The sequence below is a fragment of the Monodelphis domestica genome, chromosome 1, assembly GCF_027887165.1.
Source record: "Monodelphis domestica isolate mMonDom1 chromosome 1, mMonDom1.pri, whole genome shotgun sequence".
Classification (NCBI taxonomy): Eukaryota; Metazoa; Chordata; class Mammalia; order Didelphimorphia; family Didelphidae; genus Monodelphis; species Monodelphis domestica.
Window position 1 is genome coordinate 587584908 of NC_077227.1, and position 14330 is coordinate 587599237.

The following is a 14330-nucleotide window of genomic DNA, read 5'->3' on the forward strand; positions in this document are numbered from 1 at the left end:
GAAATTTGGAATCCATTAAATGCATAGTGGCTCCTCCATTTACCCTAGAGAAGTCATCATTGCAAGGTGAGAGAAGGGATTAAGCAGCTGGTGACTCCGTGGATGGAGCACCAGTCCTAGAGTCAGGAGGACTCATCTTCCTGAGTTCAAATCTGGCCTCAGACACTTCCTAGCTGTGTGACCCTGGGCAAGTGACTTAATCCTGTTTGCCTCAGTTAACTCATCTATAAAATAATGGCATATTACTCTAACATCTTTGCCAAGACAACCCTAAATAGGGTCACAAAGAGTCTTCAGGACAGGACTGAAAGACTCCACAATGATGAGAGAGGCAGTTAGGGTAATGAACTTGAGAGGAAGAGGCCTTGGCAAAATTTTCAGGCCAAGGCAAGTCCTCTCCCTGGCACCACTTTAGGGCATGTCCTGCAGGACCACCTTAAATACACCTTAGGCGCCCATCTATTCATTCAACATTCCAGCATTGCAGAAGGCAAGAATTTGAGATATATGAAGCACACAGACCCCATTATTGCTGTTCCCTTCTCAAAAGCATGGAAATATCACCTTCTTTCCTTCTGAGAAAATAGGAATGCAATGGGTCAAGGTGGGGTCACAGGGAATCTCAGGGCAGGGCTAGTAGATGACAATCCTTGAGAACCACAGACCTGTGAAACAGTAGGAAGCATATTCTCATACACTTAGTAGTTTTTGTTTTTTTTTTAATCTGAGCTCAAATGGAAAAGCTACCACCGAGAACCCTTCTTCCAAGTCTCCTGGAAGGATGTACACATTGTTGTTTTTCTCCTTCTCAGAGATCTGCAACCAAAAGAAGAAATCTACAGCCTGAGATGGCTTGTAAACTTCCCTTCCAGCTCTCATGCTACAATTAGTTTCCTAACTTCACAAGGTCTCTACTGCCCAGCAGTAAATAAATAAGTCAGGAGTTAGGACCCAGGGATACTTAGAGGACGTGACAGCTGCCTGGAAATCAATGAAATGTGCTTTAAGATGCATCAGTCTGATGGGAGATACAGTATGAATTCCTCTTGCTCATCTCTCCAGGTAGAAGTGGTTTTTAAAAAAAATTTTTTTTAAACTGGGAATGATTGTGCTTTCTATTCAAAATCCTTTCTAGAAAGGAGATTTATGGTTTGGGGAAAGGAAAAAGACCCTCTTCCAAAGACTGATAGACATCAAGATGTTTCCAGATTTTTATACAGTATTCCTCATCCTGGCCATGAGCCCCTCAGGTAAGGCAACTTGTTCACTTAAAAATCAAGGGTGGGAGGGTAGAATGGCAGCAGTTTGGCATGTACAGTGTATTTACCAGGAAGTTCGAATGACAGCTACTAAGTGTGGATCTGATTGACAGTGTCATGGAACCTAAATGTTTCTAAGATGCCATCAGCTGTTCCAGAACTCTGAGAACATCTGTGGTACCCTGGGGCACCTGGGATCATGATATTCCTTTAATTCAGAGCTGGTATTTTAGTAGAATAGGTGATACTGGCAACAAAAAAAAAACTTGCTAAAAGTAACAAAAAACATTTTTCAAAGAATTTTAGAAATAAATAATACATAAAAAAGTTTTTCTAAAAGTTGCAAAAAGAATTGATAACATTCAAAAGCTGGCATGATAATATTTGGTACAGAAGTCTATGATCTATCTATTGAAATTATTCCCAATGATAACTGTTCCATCTGTGTAAAATTAGGCTTGTTTTTTTGGAGTAAATATCTGAATTAGGTTTGGGGGTCATGTTATATACTTACTCATACATACTCATATGTTTCTATAGATAAAAGTGAAGTAATAGACTGGAATAAGGAAGAACAAGATTTAAATCCTTCCTCCTCTTAACTGTTATTACATATAAGTGCACACAGATTTATTGAAAGCAGAGGAGGATGGGGTCAAAGGATGAGGAATATTCAGTAACAGGAAAGGAAGAAAGAGGGAAAAGAGGAGAGAAAAGGAGAAGCCATTATTAACCATATGGGTTTTTTAATTAATTCACTTTTTCTATTGCTTCAAATACCACTGAATTTGTCAAACTTCTGTTTTTACTTTACTATATAATGGCTCTTTATAATAAAAAAAAATAAGGAAGTGGATTTTCAGGTAAATTTGCTATTTGCATTTCCGATCAATTTTCATCTAAATTCCTAAGTGTTTATCTTTTTTTAATAAAATAACTGGACTCTTACCTTTCTTTTCTTTGGAGAAAAAAAATCACATTGTGGTTCATACGAGCAGAAAATACAAACCCTCTATGGACATCAGTGCTTCTGTACAATAGGTGTTACATAAGAACATTAGAAATAGTTCAGAGGCATTTGGGCTATCTGTGGCACTAAGAGATGGGAAGTTGGTGTTATTGACCTCACCAAGAGAGGGATGGCTATACCTTAAGTATCTCTTTCCAGTATGCATTTTGTAAACCCTAAGGCACTACATAAATGGAATCCATCATGATGGGGGAAGGGTCTGCCTTCGGAGGTTAGTCTTTGAATTCATTCAAATCATGGATGATTGAGGGAGATCATGGTAAGTATACAAAGATGCTGGATATACAAAAATGGCACAGCCTCTGCCCTCAAGTGCTTAAAAATTGATGGGAGGGGGAAGGGTGAGACACATAAAGATTATGGATGATATGAATAAGAATGAGAAAAATCCAGAGGAAAGATCAGCGGGGCAGAGAGCCTTGGGAAGGAATGATCTCCTCTAAATAGGGAGATGAAGGAAATCCTCCCAGAGGAAATGGCATCAATAGTAACAAATGTTTCAGAACCATATACAATTGTGGGCATGGCAACAGACCTGGCTGTTGGGAAGACTGAGTCTGGTAGGTCAATTGAGTTGAAGAGTTTGGAGCCACAGTAGGGTTAAAGCCAATCTGATTATCTCACTTAAGTCTGGCACCAAAATAGTGAGCCCCTGAAAGTGGACCTGAGTCAGAAAAATGAAATCAGAACAAAGCTTCTATACTGATCAGTAGGGGCATAGAACCCATGAGGGGCTGCTGCCCTTCCAACCTGGGAGAGATAGGGACACATAAAGAGCCAGAAATTATCAAGTCCAACTAATATTCCCCCATTTTATAGATTAAAGAAACTGAGGAAGAGAGTAAGGGAGATAGCTAAAAATAGGCTAAGCAAGTATTAGGCACTTACCATGTACTAGTCATTGTCTTAAACTATGGATACAAATACAAGCAAGTAAATCAAATTGCTTGAAAAACTTATATTCTAATAGGGGATGACTACAAAAAAATTGTGCTAGAGGGAATGAGGGGTAGGGTGAGTAAACAGTCAGAAAGTGACTGGACCCCAGCAAGATAAGATTAAGCTCACCTTTGGAGGGGAGGAGATTATGGATGGAGTCCAAGGTGAAAAGAGGAGGTGAGGCGGTCAGAAGAAGGTAGAGATGGTGGTCCAGTTGAGAAAGCAAAGATTTAAAGGTGGAAGAGACCCAGGAGGTCACCTTCAGTTTAACTAGATAAGGAAACTGAGACAGCAAGATAAAGAAATTTTCCCAGTGTCATAGAGTTAGTAAGTATCCGAAGCAGATTTTTGAATCTAGATCTTCCTGACTCCAAATCCTGCTTTCTAACCACTGCCACGCCATGTTGCTTAAAGTAACTGTTGTTGTTGATTCTTTTCGGTCATGTCTAAATGTGACCCTACTTGGAGTTTTCTTTAACAAAGATACTGGAGCGTTTTGTCATTTCCTTCTCTGGAGCATTTTACAGATGAGGAAACTGAAGTAAACAGGGTTAAATGGCTTGCCCAGAATCACACAAATAGTGTCTAAAGCCAGATTTGAACTCATGAAGATGAGTTCTCCTGATTCCAAACCCAGTGCTCTAGCCACTGTGAGCAATTAAAGTAACTAGAATTACCAGAATGTAAAGCGAAGGAAAACCAGCCATAACCCTCATCAGTCAGAAGCGGCTGGATTCTAGGAGAAAACAGTAGCCAAGCTGGTCAGATGCCTGCTGAATGGCAACCCTAGTGGTAGCACTGTTAACTGAACCCCAGGTTGGCAGGCCCCTCAAGGACCCACCGCCTGCCCAATGGCATACGGCCTCTTGAGGCTGACTACTAAATAATTCTATGATTCTGCTTCTGCTGAGAGAAAAGCTTGACAGCTCAGCTAACCCTTCTGAGCCCTGGTGTGTGCTGCTGAAGGGAGCAGATGCCTCAGTTCAAGGGCTTTCTCAGCCTGTGACCTCCCTAGAGGGAGAAGAGAGTTCTGTTTACTAAGGAAGGAGAACTGCCTGCCTGTGCATTTGCCAGATTGGACCCAAAAGAAATCAGCCAATAAATAAAAATGAGGCACAAATATAGGGCAGGTGAAGAGAAGGGAGTCTAGTATATGGGGAATGGAGATAAAGAGGGAAATCTCCAGTTCATCAAGAGAGAATTCATTATTTTAATTCAGAGCTAAATATTATGTTTTCTGAAGCTATGTTGAACTGTCCTGAGCAAAGACAGACTTAGGACTGTTTTCTTGGTGGTTGCTCTACCTGCAATTGTTCTCTTGGGTCCTTTGCTGGTCAATGCCTCTGGGTGTCAATAACTACTCCTCAGCTGTCCTCCATAGTGTGCCCTCTCCAGGGTCCATCTTCCCTCCAGGCTTTGTGGGGGCAACATCCAAGTTCTCTAAGGGATGGTCAGATCCTTTCCCCAGTTCCTGCACCTGAACTGTCACTTCTGCCCTGCCTTGCTCCCTACTACATTCAACCAATTTTGCCCCAGGAATAGGAATTCCTAGTTATGATTGGGGATGGGGGAGGATGGCAGGGAAAACATGGTAGAAATTTAGGCAAAGTTCCTCCATTTGAGGTGATCATATTCTCTGAGCTAAAAATGAAGGGAAATGGTTTGTAAACTTTTATGAAAGTTTCTCCCAACCAATCAAGCCTTTTATTAAGTGTCTACTATGTACCAGACACTGGGAACTTCCATTGCTTCTTCATTGTGCAGAGCAGACCCTGGGTTCCCAAAGGCTATCCCTGCAGAGGCCAAGCTCCAGCAGATCCTACCAAGATGGAAAGGCTCCCAGTACATTTCCAGACACAGACTGCATGTCTGTCAACTGAGGACTCGTCTTCCTGAGTAGAAAGATAAAATTATTGCCAGAAGGCTGACCACCAATTGGCATCTTTTTCATGAGTTTCTCAAATCCTATAACCCTCAACTAAGACAGGGATTTCCAAACTATAAAGCAATACCTCCCTTAAAAATTTTTGTGTAGTTTAATTTTCCCCTATTACATGTAAAAAGAGTTTCCAACATTAAAAAAAAAATGAGTCTCAAATTCTTTCCCCACCTCCCTTCTCCATCTCCTCCTACTGAGATGATAGGCAGTCTGATACAGATTTTACTTGTGCAATCAGGTAAACCTTTCCCCATAGTAATCCTTTTGTGGGAGGAAACTTAAACAAACAAAACAGCTAAGAAAAAAAAGAAGTGAAAAAGGTTTGCTTTGCCCTGGATTCAGACTCTATCAAGTCTTTCTCTGGAAGCAGATGACATTTTTTTATCCTGAGTCTTTTGGAACTGTTTTGGATCATTGTATTGCTGAGAATAGCTAAGTTATTCACAGTTGTTCATCCTACGGTATTGCTGTCCCTGTGTACCATGTTCTCCTGATTCTGTTTATTTCACTCAGTTCAGTTCATATGTAAGTCTTTCCAGGTTTTTCTGAGCTGCTCTTGCTTGCTGTTTCTTACAGCACAATTGTATTCCATTACAATTATATAATATAACTTACACAGCATTCCCCAACGGAAGGATAGCCTTTCATTTTCCAATTCTTGGCCCCCACAAAAACTGCTGCTTTCAATATTTTTATACATACAGTATATCTTTTTAAAACAAATAAGTTATTAGCCTCCCCCAAACTTTTAGAAAAATAAACTTTAGAAAAATAACAATTTATAATTCAATTTATCACTCCAGTTATTTCTACTTTTCAAGTGATGGGGTTTTTTTTAACCACCTTATTGTAGCATTATTATCAAAATGAAGGACATTAAGAAATGTAATACAAGTTGTGGTACTTTTAACTTTCACATGAAGATTGATTGATTTCAAGTTTACACATTTTATATTCAAATACAACAATCATCTTGAAGCAACTCACCTGTGTCATGAGTCTATCTATACCTGTTGTCAACAATATAGGCAACAACAGGCAATGCCATGCCGAAGTTGAGATTCAAAAGGCGCTAATTCAACATCTTTACACATATGTTATTAAATATATAATAGACATGTGTGATTGCTGTTGAAATAAAAATACAAGTTAGCTCATGTGTGGGATAGGCAGTAATTAGATATCTAAGCTGGAATCCCACCCACCCCTCTCCAAAGGAGACTGCAATTGCCATATTGTGGGAAGCAAGAGGAGGGTCTGGACTCTGCCCTTGCTTCTTCCCTCCTCTCCCTTCAAAAAGGGTTTGGATTAGAATTATACCTGTCCACCATACCTCAAAAATTGATCATCAAAGGCATCGTACTTTGGGGCACAGGTTAAATTCTGCTTTCCCAAATCATCCTCAAGGGAGAGGGTTTATCTAGCTCACTATCACCACCTGCCCTTCCATGTGGTTACAGAAAGGATCATAGTAAAAGGCTAGTAAATCTCTTTGTCAAAGTAAGAAAAGTACACAAAAATTGGTAAGGTCAAAGAGCGCAAGAACACATAGAAATAAATAGGCTCTTTGACTGGAAGCAAGATAAGATCTCAGGTCAAACCAAGAAAGGCAACAATATTCAAATTCACCATTAGGGAATATACAGATATATATATATATATTCTAAGAATAAATATATATTTACTTATATGTGTTATATATATATAATATAAATAAATATATATTATATGTATAATTATATATAAAATATATTCTACGATAGAAAGTAAGAGTTTAAAAGTATATATATTTAGATTTAATTTATAATTTAATTTAATAAATTATATTTTAATGATTTAATAAATTATATTTAATTGTTTAATAATTTATATGTAGATATTAATTAAGAAATATATAAATTAATAAATTATATTTTAATTTTTTAAGTGAGGCTTTAAATATATTTTTAATTTTATATATATACATTTTTTATTCTATATTTCTATGTGTTTATATATTGAAGTATATTTTATATATCTATATTTATGTGTATTTAAACCATTACTTTCCATCATAAAATCAATACTAAATAATGATTCTAAGACTGGAAAGCAGTAAGGACTAGGCAATTGGGATTAAGTGACTTGCTCAGGGTCACACAGCTGGGAAGTGTTTATAGTCACATTTGAACCCAGGACCTCCCATCTCTAAGGCTGGTTCTCAATCCACTGAGCCCCCAGCTGCCCTTGGGGAAGATATTCTTTTCCATTTCTGAGTTTAAACTGGCTAAGTCAAAGGACAGGTTGGGGGCTGGCTCCCTACATGTCTGCTGCTCTGCTGGCCATTTGGAAATGGGCCCGTTTCTCTCATAATCGCTTCCCTCCAAGTCCTCCAACAATCTGAGGAAGTATCTTCCCTTCTCTTAGGAGACACACAGTCCGGTGGTTCATCCACGCTAGGGTTCTGCCCCTCAAATGCCACCTAATCTGAGTGAGCAGAGCCGCTAGGAAATCCTTGGCAGCTATAGATGATTCTCCATAATTTGTTTATTTCATTTAACCTATTTTAATTGAAAAAAAGGAGATGTACTTAAGCAGGACATCTTTCCTCTAGGAAGAAAAGATGCTCCCACCAGAACTACTATTTGGTCTCTGTAAAACAAGAGACAATCATCAGTTAAGGGCATCAGGGTGGCACAGTGAATTGAGTGTCTTAGCTGTGTTACCCTGGGCAAATCACTTCACCCTGGTTTGCCTCAGTTTCCTCATTTGTAAAATGGGGATAGCAATAGCATCTACCTCCCAGGGTTGTTGTAAGGATCAAATGAGATAATCATTGTAAAGTGTTTAGCCCAGATAGGGTTTATCCCAAAAGGAAAAGATCTACTTGTTCAAAGTGGTATTGCTGGGCCAAAGAGTATGCATGCATAGTTTTATAACCCTTTGGATGTAGTTCCATATTGTTCTCTAGAATTGTTTTATCAGTTCAGAGGCCCACCAATAGTTAAACTCTTGCCTTTTGTTTTAGAATCAATCCTAAATATCATTTCCAAGACAAAAGAGTGGCAAGGTTTAGGTGATTGGGGTTAAATGACTTGACCAGAGTCACATAACTAGGAAGTGTCTGAGTCCAGATTGAGCCTAGGTCCTCCCAACTCCAGGTCTGGCCCTTTATCCACTGAGCGACCCAGCTGCCTGTCTCTGTCCTTTCATTCCATCACTCATGGTCTAACATTCTCCCCATCACAGTTTAGACACTATACTTGGCTGGTTCAAGTATCGTTATTGCTCATGCCTTTCTAAACCCAAACTCTGGGCTGACACAACTACTTGCTCTCTCTGATGTTACTTGATGCTGTAGAATATTTTTGGAAGGATAGGCAAGTTATTTATTCATCTATAGAATTTAAGTACAACATTCTATGAAATAAATGGAGGAACTAAAGGACCCCCTTAAAACTTCCTCCCTGCTTTGTTTTTTTTTCCCTTAGTAATATTTACAATTTTTTTCCATATCATTCATTTTTGAGTAATCTTATACAACCAAAATCCCCAAACATATCCCCAAATAAACAATTGACAAATCATATGCTTTCATCCGCATTCTGACTCCAACAGTTCCTTCTCGGGAGGTGGAGGGCATTCTTTGTCATGAGTCCCTCAGAATTGTCCTGGATCTTTGTACTGCTGAGATTAGATACTGCAGAACTGTGCTGCAGAAATACAGATCACCATATGTTCTGGGTCCGCACCAAGTTTATATCTTATCTCAGTTGGGCCCCACTGATACACAGTGATTCTTTTATTCTCACCACAATGACTATCATATTCTCCACAGCAATTGTTTTGAATCTTCTCCCTTTCTCTTAGCACAAGCTCTTACCTTTGGCTTTAGAGAAAAACAGGTCAGTCAGTATGAGCTTCCTCTTCTCCACACCTCAAAACCACTTTATACCTTCCTACCCCTACCCCATTGTGTCCTTCTTTGCTCCAGACTCTAACAAAATGGTGGCCCTGGAGACACTGGCTGAGGAATCAGCACAGTTAAGTTCAAATCCTGCCTCTTTTGCTCCCTACCTCTATCAGCTTGGAGCCTTCCCTTTAAGGTCCCTTAAGATTACTTAAGGCATCAGTTTCTTAATCTGTAAAATGAAGAGGTTGGACCAGATGGCCACTAAGGTTCCTTCCAGATCTCTAATCTCTCCCCTTGCTACTTGTGTCCTTAATACTATCCCATCTGCCTCTTCTAAGAGCTCATCCTTTTAATTATTTCCTTCTCTCTCTCTCTAATCTTTTATTTCCCCATATCCATTGGCTCCTTCCTGGCTGTCTACACATACATGCCCACATCTCCCTAGACCTTAAGAAACCTTTGCTTCAGGGGCAGCTAGGTAGCACAGTGGATCTCTAGAACAGCAGGCCTGGAGTTGGGAGATTGTGGATTCAAATTTGGACTCGGACACGATCTAGCTGTATGACCCTGGGCAAGTAACTTAACCATGATTGCCTAACCCTTACCCACTCTTCTGTAGCAGAGTGGGTACCTAGCATCGATTCTAGGATAGAAGGTAAGGACAAAAAAACAAACAAACAAACCCATTCCTTGATACTACCACCCCCTATGTTGTGGTCCAATATGTTTCCCCCCCCCTTTTTATCATCAAGCTCCTAGATAAAGCTTACTTTACACATTGCCTTTATTTCCTTTCCTGTCACTCCTCAGCTCTTACAGTCTGATCCTACCACTCAAATGAAATTCTTTTTTTGAAGATTAACAAACATTTCAGCTGCTAAACCCAATGGACTTTTTCTTAGTCCTTAGCCTTCTGAATCTCTAAGCAGTGTTTGACATTGTTGAATACTGTCCTTATTCTTCATATTTTTCTTGGCCTCTGTGACACTGTGTTCCTGTCCCCCTTGTCTGACCACTTCTCAGAATTCCTTGTCAGATTATCTTTCTTCTCCCTCTCATTAGGTATGAATATTCCCCAAGGCTCTCCTGGGTCTGCTTTGCTTTTCTGTTTCCCTTGGTGATCTCATCAACTCCCACAGGTTCTGGAAAATCTAAAATTATATCTCTAATAATAAAAATATTATATTTTATGAGGTTTATTAAAGATCATTAGAAATCAAGGAATAAAGAGGATTCAAAATAAAAACCACATGCCTATGGCTGGTTAGCCATTTTCAAATTTTTCCCACCTTACCACCATCACTGCTGATGCTACATCATGCAAAAAAAGAGAGTCTGGGAGGCATTACCGACAGTTAAATACCAATAACGTGATCTCACCAACATGGAGATGCAGGAGAGATTATAGGGAATTTGAGGAAATACTAGGGACTTCTGGGGAATGAAGTCAAAGGTTCAAAATCTCCATTTATACAGTTCAATGATCATTTTAAAGCAAATAATAAAAATAATAATAGCTAACACATATAGAGCCCTTGCTATGTGTTAGACACTGGACTAAGTGCTTTATCATCATTATCTCATTGAATTCATATCACAGCCCTGGGAGATAGTTGCTGTTATTATTCTCATATTACAGATAAGGAAATGGAGGCAGTCTGAGGTTAAGTAACTTTTCCAAAGTCACACAGTTAACAAGTATCTGTTATCCAGGTTGACTGGTACATAGTGCATGGGGGGAAGGAGAGGGAGAAGTAGTATCAAATAAAATCCAAAGGATAAGAAAAGCCTTAAGTGGTGGACAAAAAAAAAAAGCAAATTCTACTTGATCAGTAATAGACTGTTGTTGAAGACTTCTGAGCATATGAAATGAAGAGGTGATGTGCTGGTAGCACTAGATGATTGGGGGCGGGGGTGGGGGGGAGTGGTCCTGTAGACCTCCCTTTCCCTGATTGCCTACCAGAGCTTGCTCCTTCCTGTTCCCTGACTGGGATAGAGCTCCTGGAACTGGATGAGCAAGAGTTTGGCACTGCCAACCTGTATGAGCTGTTGACCTTGCAGTCTACCCCAGATGGTAGGAATGTTGTACCTCCAGATCTGGTCTTATTTACTGATAGTTCCTCTTTTATGAAGGATGGCATACGCTACACTGGAGCTTCTGTAGTCACAGAATTTTCCACTGAGTGGTCAGCTTTACTGCCCTCTAATATTAGTGCTCAAGGGGCAGAACTCATAGCTCTGAAACACACCTGTATAATTGCCAAGGATAAAAAGGCAATAATTTATACGGATTCTAGATATGCTTTTGGTATTTGTCACTCAGTTGGGATGCTATGGCTCCAGAGAGGATTTTTAACCTCAGCTGGGAAATCTATAGCTAATGCAGAAATTATTAATGAAGTTCTTTCTGCTCTCCAGCTGCCTGAAGCCCTAGCTATAGTTCATTGCTCTGCCCATACAGGTGGCACTGACCTTGTCTCTAGGGGAAATGATCGAGCAGATGCCGCTACAAAGCTAGCAGCCATAGAAGGGCCTGAACTAATTTTAACATTAACAACCACTGATGACTTAAATTGATCACTTTCTTATAATGAAAAGGAAGTGGAAAAATGGAAGCAAAAATTCAAAGCAAAACAGATTAATGGAGTATGGGTGTCATCTGAAGGAAAACCCCTGCTCCCTAGAAGTTTCTATCACCAAATTTGCCAATCTATTCATAAAAATGATCACTTTGGCACCCAGGGCATCATGGAATCTGTTAAGAGAGTATGGATAGCCCCTGGTATAAGTACTATAGCCTCTAAAGTGTGTACAGCCTGCTCTACCTGCCAAGCATATAACCAACATGCCTTTGGAGGGAGTCCTCTGGCTTACACACCTTTTGAGCACCTACAGATAGATTTCATTACAATATCAAAAGCCATACATTATAAATTTTGTCTCGTCATAGTAGATCAACTGACCAGATGGCCAGAAGCATTTCCTACAACCCCGAGGCACAGTGGCTTTTGTTGCTAAGGAGCTTTTAAAAGAAATTGTTCCTCTCATTGGGCTGCCAGCATGTATTGATTCAGATAGAGGAAGTCATTTTACTGATTCTGTCATAAATCATATATATTCTTGCTTGGGGATAACTCCCAAATTCCATGTTTCATATCATCCCCAGAGCTCAGGCCAAGTTGAAAGAATGAACAGAGAACTTAAAACTATGATTGGCAAATTATGCACTGAGACACATTTAAAATGGCCTGAAATTCTCCCTCTGGCCCTATTTTATCTTAGAAGCAGGCCTAGAGGAGACTATCACATCTCACCATTTGAGATGCTTTTTGGACATCTACCTATACAGGCTAAGCCTTTTACCCCTGCATATACATCACTATTAGGGGTAGATACTACTATTGCCGCCTATATACAGGAATTACAGCACAAACTGTGTGAACTCCATGAATCCGGAGCTGCAGTACAAGCCAGACCACTAGACTTTTCTCTTCATGACCTGAACCCATGAGACAAGGTGTATATGAAGAACTGCCAGCGTACTGGAGCAACTCAGTCTTCCTGGGAAGGGCCATTCCAAATATTGTTAACTACTCCAACATCTATAAAGATTGGAGAGAAGGACTCATGGATTCATTGCTCACATGGAAAGAGAGCATCTTCTGTTGAGACTGATTGACTGTATCCTATCACATGCATTGGAGATAATAATCCATTGTCAAGTGGATGCTGGGTTTTTTTGAGAACACATTGAATTCATGATTTTTTTTCTTTCCCCTCATTTTTATTATTACTTTTCTTTTATTTTGATTAGAATATTTGATTTTTTCCTTTTTTTCTCATTTCTTGTACTAAAGGTACATACAATTAATATTATTTTTTCTGCAGTAATATAAGTTTAATATGTATACATATATATATATATATATATATATATACACTTGCTATAATATCAATGCATACCTAAAAGCTTTAAACTGTGGGAACCTGCCAGTATTTATTGATAAAATGTCATGGGACTATGATTAATGTTTATGTCTGATTCTAAGAAATGGGATAAAAACAAGGAGCACAGACTTAACCTGAATAGTGCCAAAAAGAGCACACAGGTACAAACTATAATGAGACTCGAGGTTGAGATGCTTGACATATGTTAAGTCATAGGACTTCCTTGTATCCACACTCTTTGTGAAGTACTCAGACAAGTACCAAAGTTTGACTATCATCCTGTCTCCCCATATTCCTGAGAATGACAGAAATCAGACCAGGGAATGATGACACTTCCCTATCAAAATAAAATTCTAGTTCTTTTTCTTTCTTATATTACGGCAACTTCCTGTAGTCTTGGCTGCAAATGGGTAAGTGGGATATTACTGCATTCTGTCCTACAGACTTGTGGGATTAGAAATTACTTTAATTGGACCCTAATACAAGGGCCTGTTAGAAATTTATTAAACCCAAATAAGGGCTAACTTTCTTCCATTTTTTCTCTTCTTTATGTTTTTGTCTTTTGTTTTTGTCTTTTTTTTATAATTGACTCATACACCCCCATAACTCAACCATGTATCCTGAGCTGAACTGGATGTTTCTTAACACCCACTTCAGGGGTGGGATTGTATTTTAATAAAAATCTAAGATTTTAAAATTTTGTTCAAGAAAGATCTTCAAGGAAAGAAGCTTGCTAACTCCTAAATCCAGAGAATGAACTGTTGAAGAAAGATGCCAGAAACCCTACACTATATCAAGAAGATCAAGAATAAACTTGGGGTGTGGTTGATTAAAGTGAAGTTTGATTGAACATGTATTGTAAATGTATACTTTTATGCCAAAGGGGAGTGCCCCTAATTTGGCTTTTTGTCACTGCACCTAGCAAAACATTGGTTTTGCTCTCTCTCTTTTCTATTCCTCCCTATCTATTGTAATTTCTTCTTAGAGATTGAATATTGTATACATCTGTAGTTAGAAGTATTTAGGACTACAAGATGATTATATTAAATGATCAATGGGGAGGCTAGTCTCTCAATGATCATCAGGGGGGATTGTGAAATTTAGATTACTCTGCTGTACTTAGATCTTACTTTATGGAGAAGATGAAATAGTAATCTCCTGATTGAACAATGAAGGTACTTAGTTCTTACTTTATAGTGAAGCTAGAACTTTAAGCTAAGTCTATTTTAAGAACTTAATACAAAAAAGGTGTCAAGTAACTATAAAGCTTAAATTAATCACAAAAAGGTTAAGTTACTAACAAAAGGTGAACTTAACAAAGAA

The 14330-nt window shown here is 38.9% G+C and overlaps 1 protein-coding gene across 1 annotated transcript in view; it reads left to right on the forward strand.

Annotated features, from left to right (window-relative positions):
* Positions 1-1007: 1007 nt before the first annotated feature.
* CHRNB3 (cholinergic receptor nicotinic beta 3 subunit) overlaps positions 1008-14330 on the forward strand; it is a 55411-nt gene continuing 42088 nt past the window's right edge. Inside the window, exon 1 of the mRNA XM_007476412.2 lies at positions 1008-1250. Coding sequence (XP_007476474.1) covers positions 1199-1250 — 52 coding nt within the window. The 5' untranslated portion in view covers positions 1008-1198. The remainder of the gene's footprint in view (positions 1251-14330) is intronic.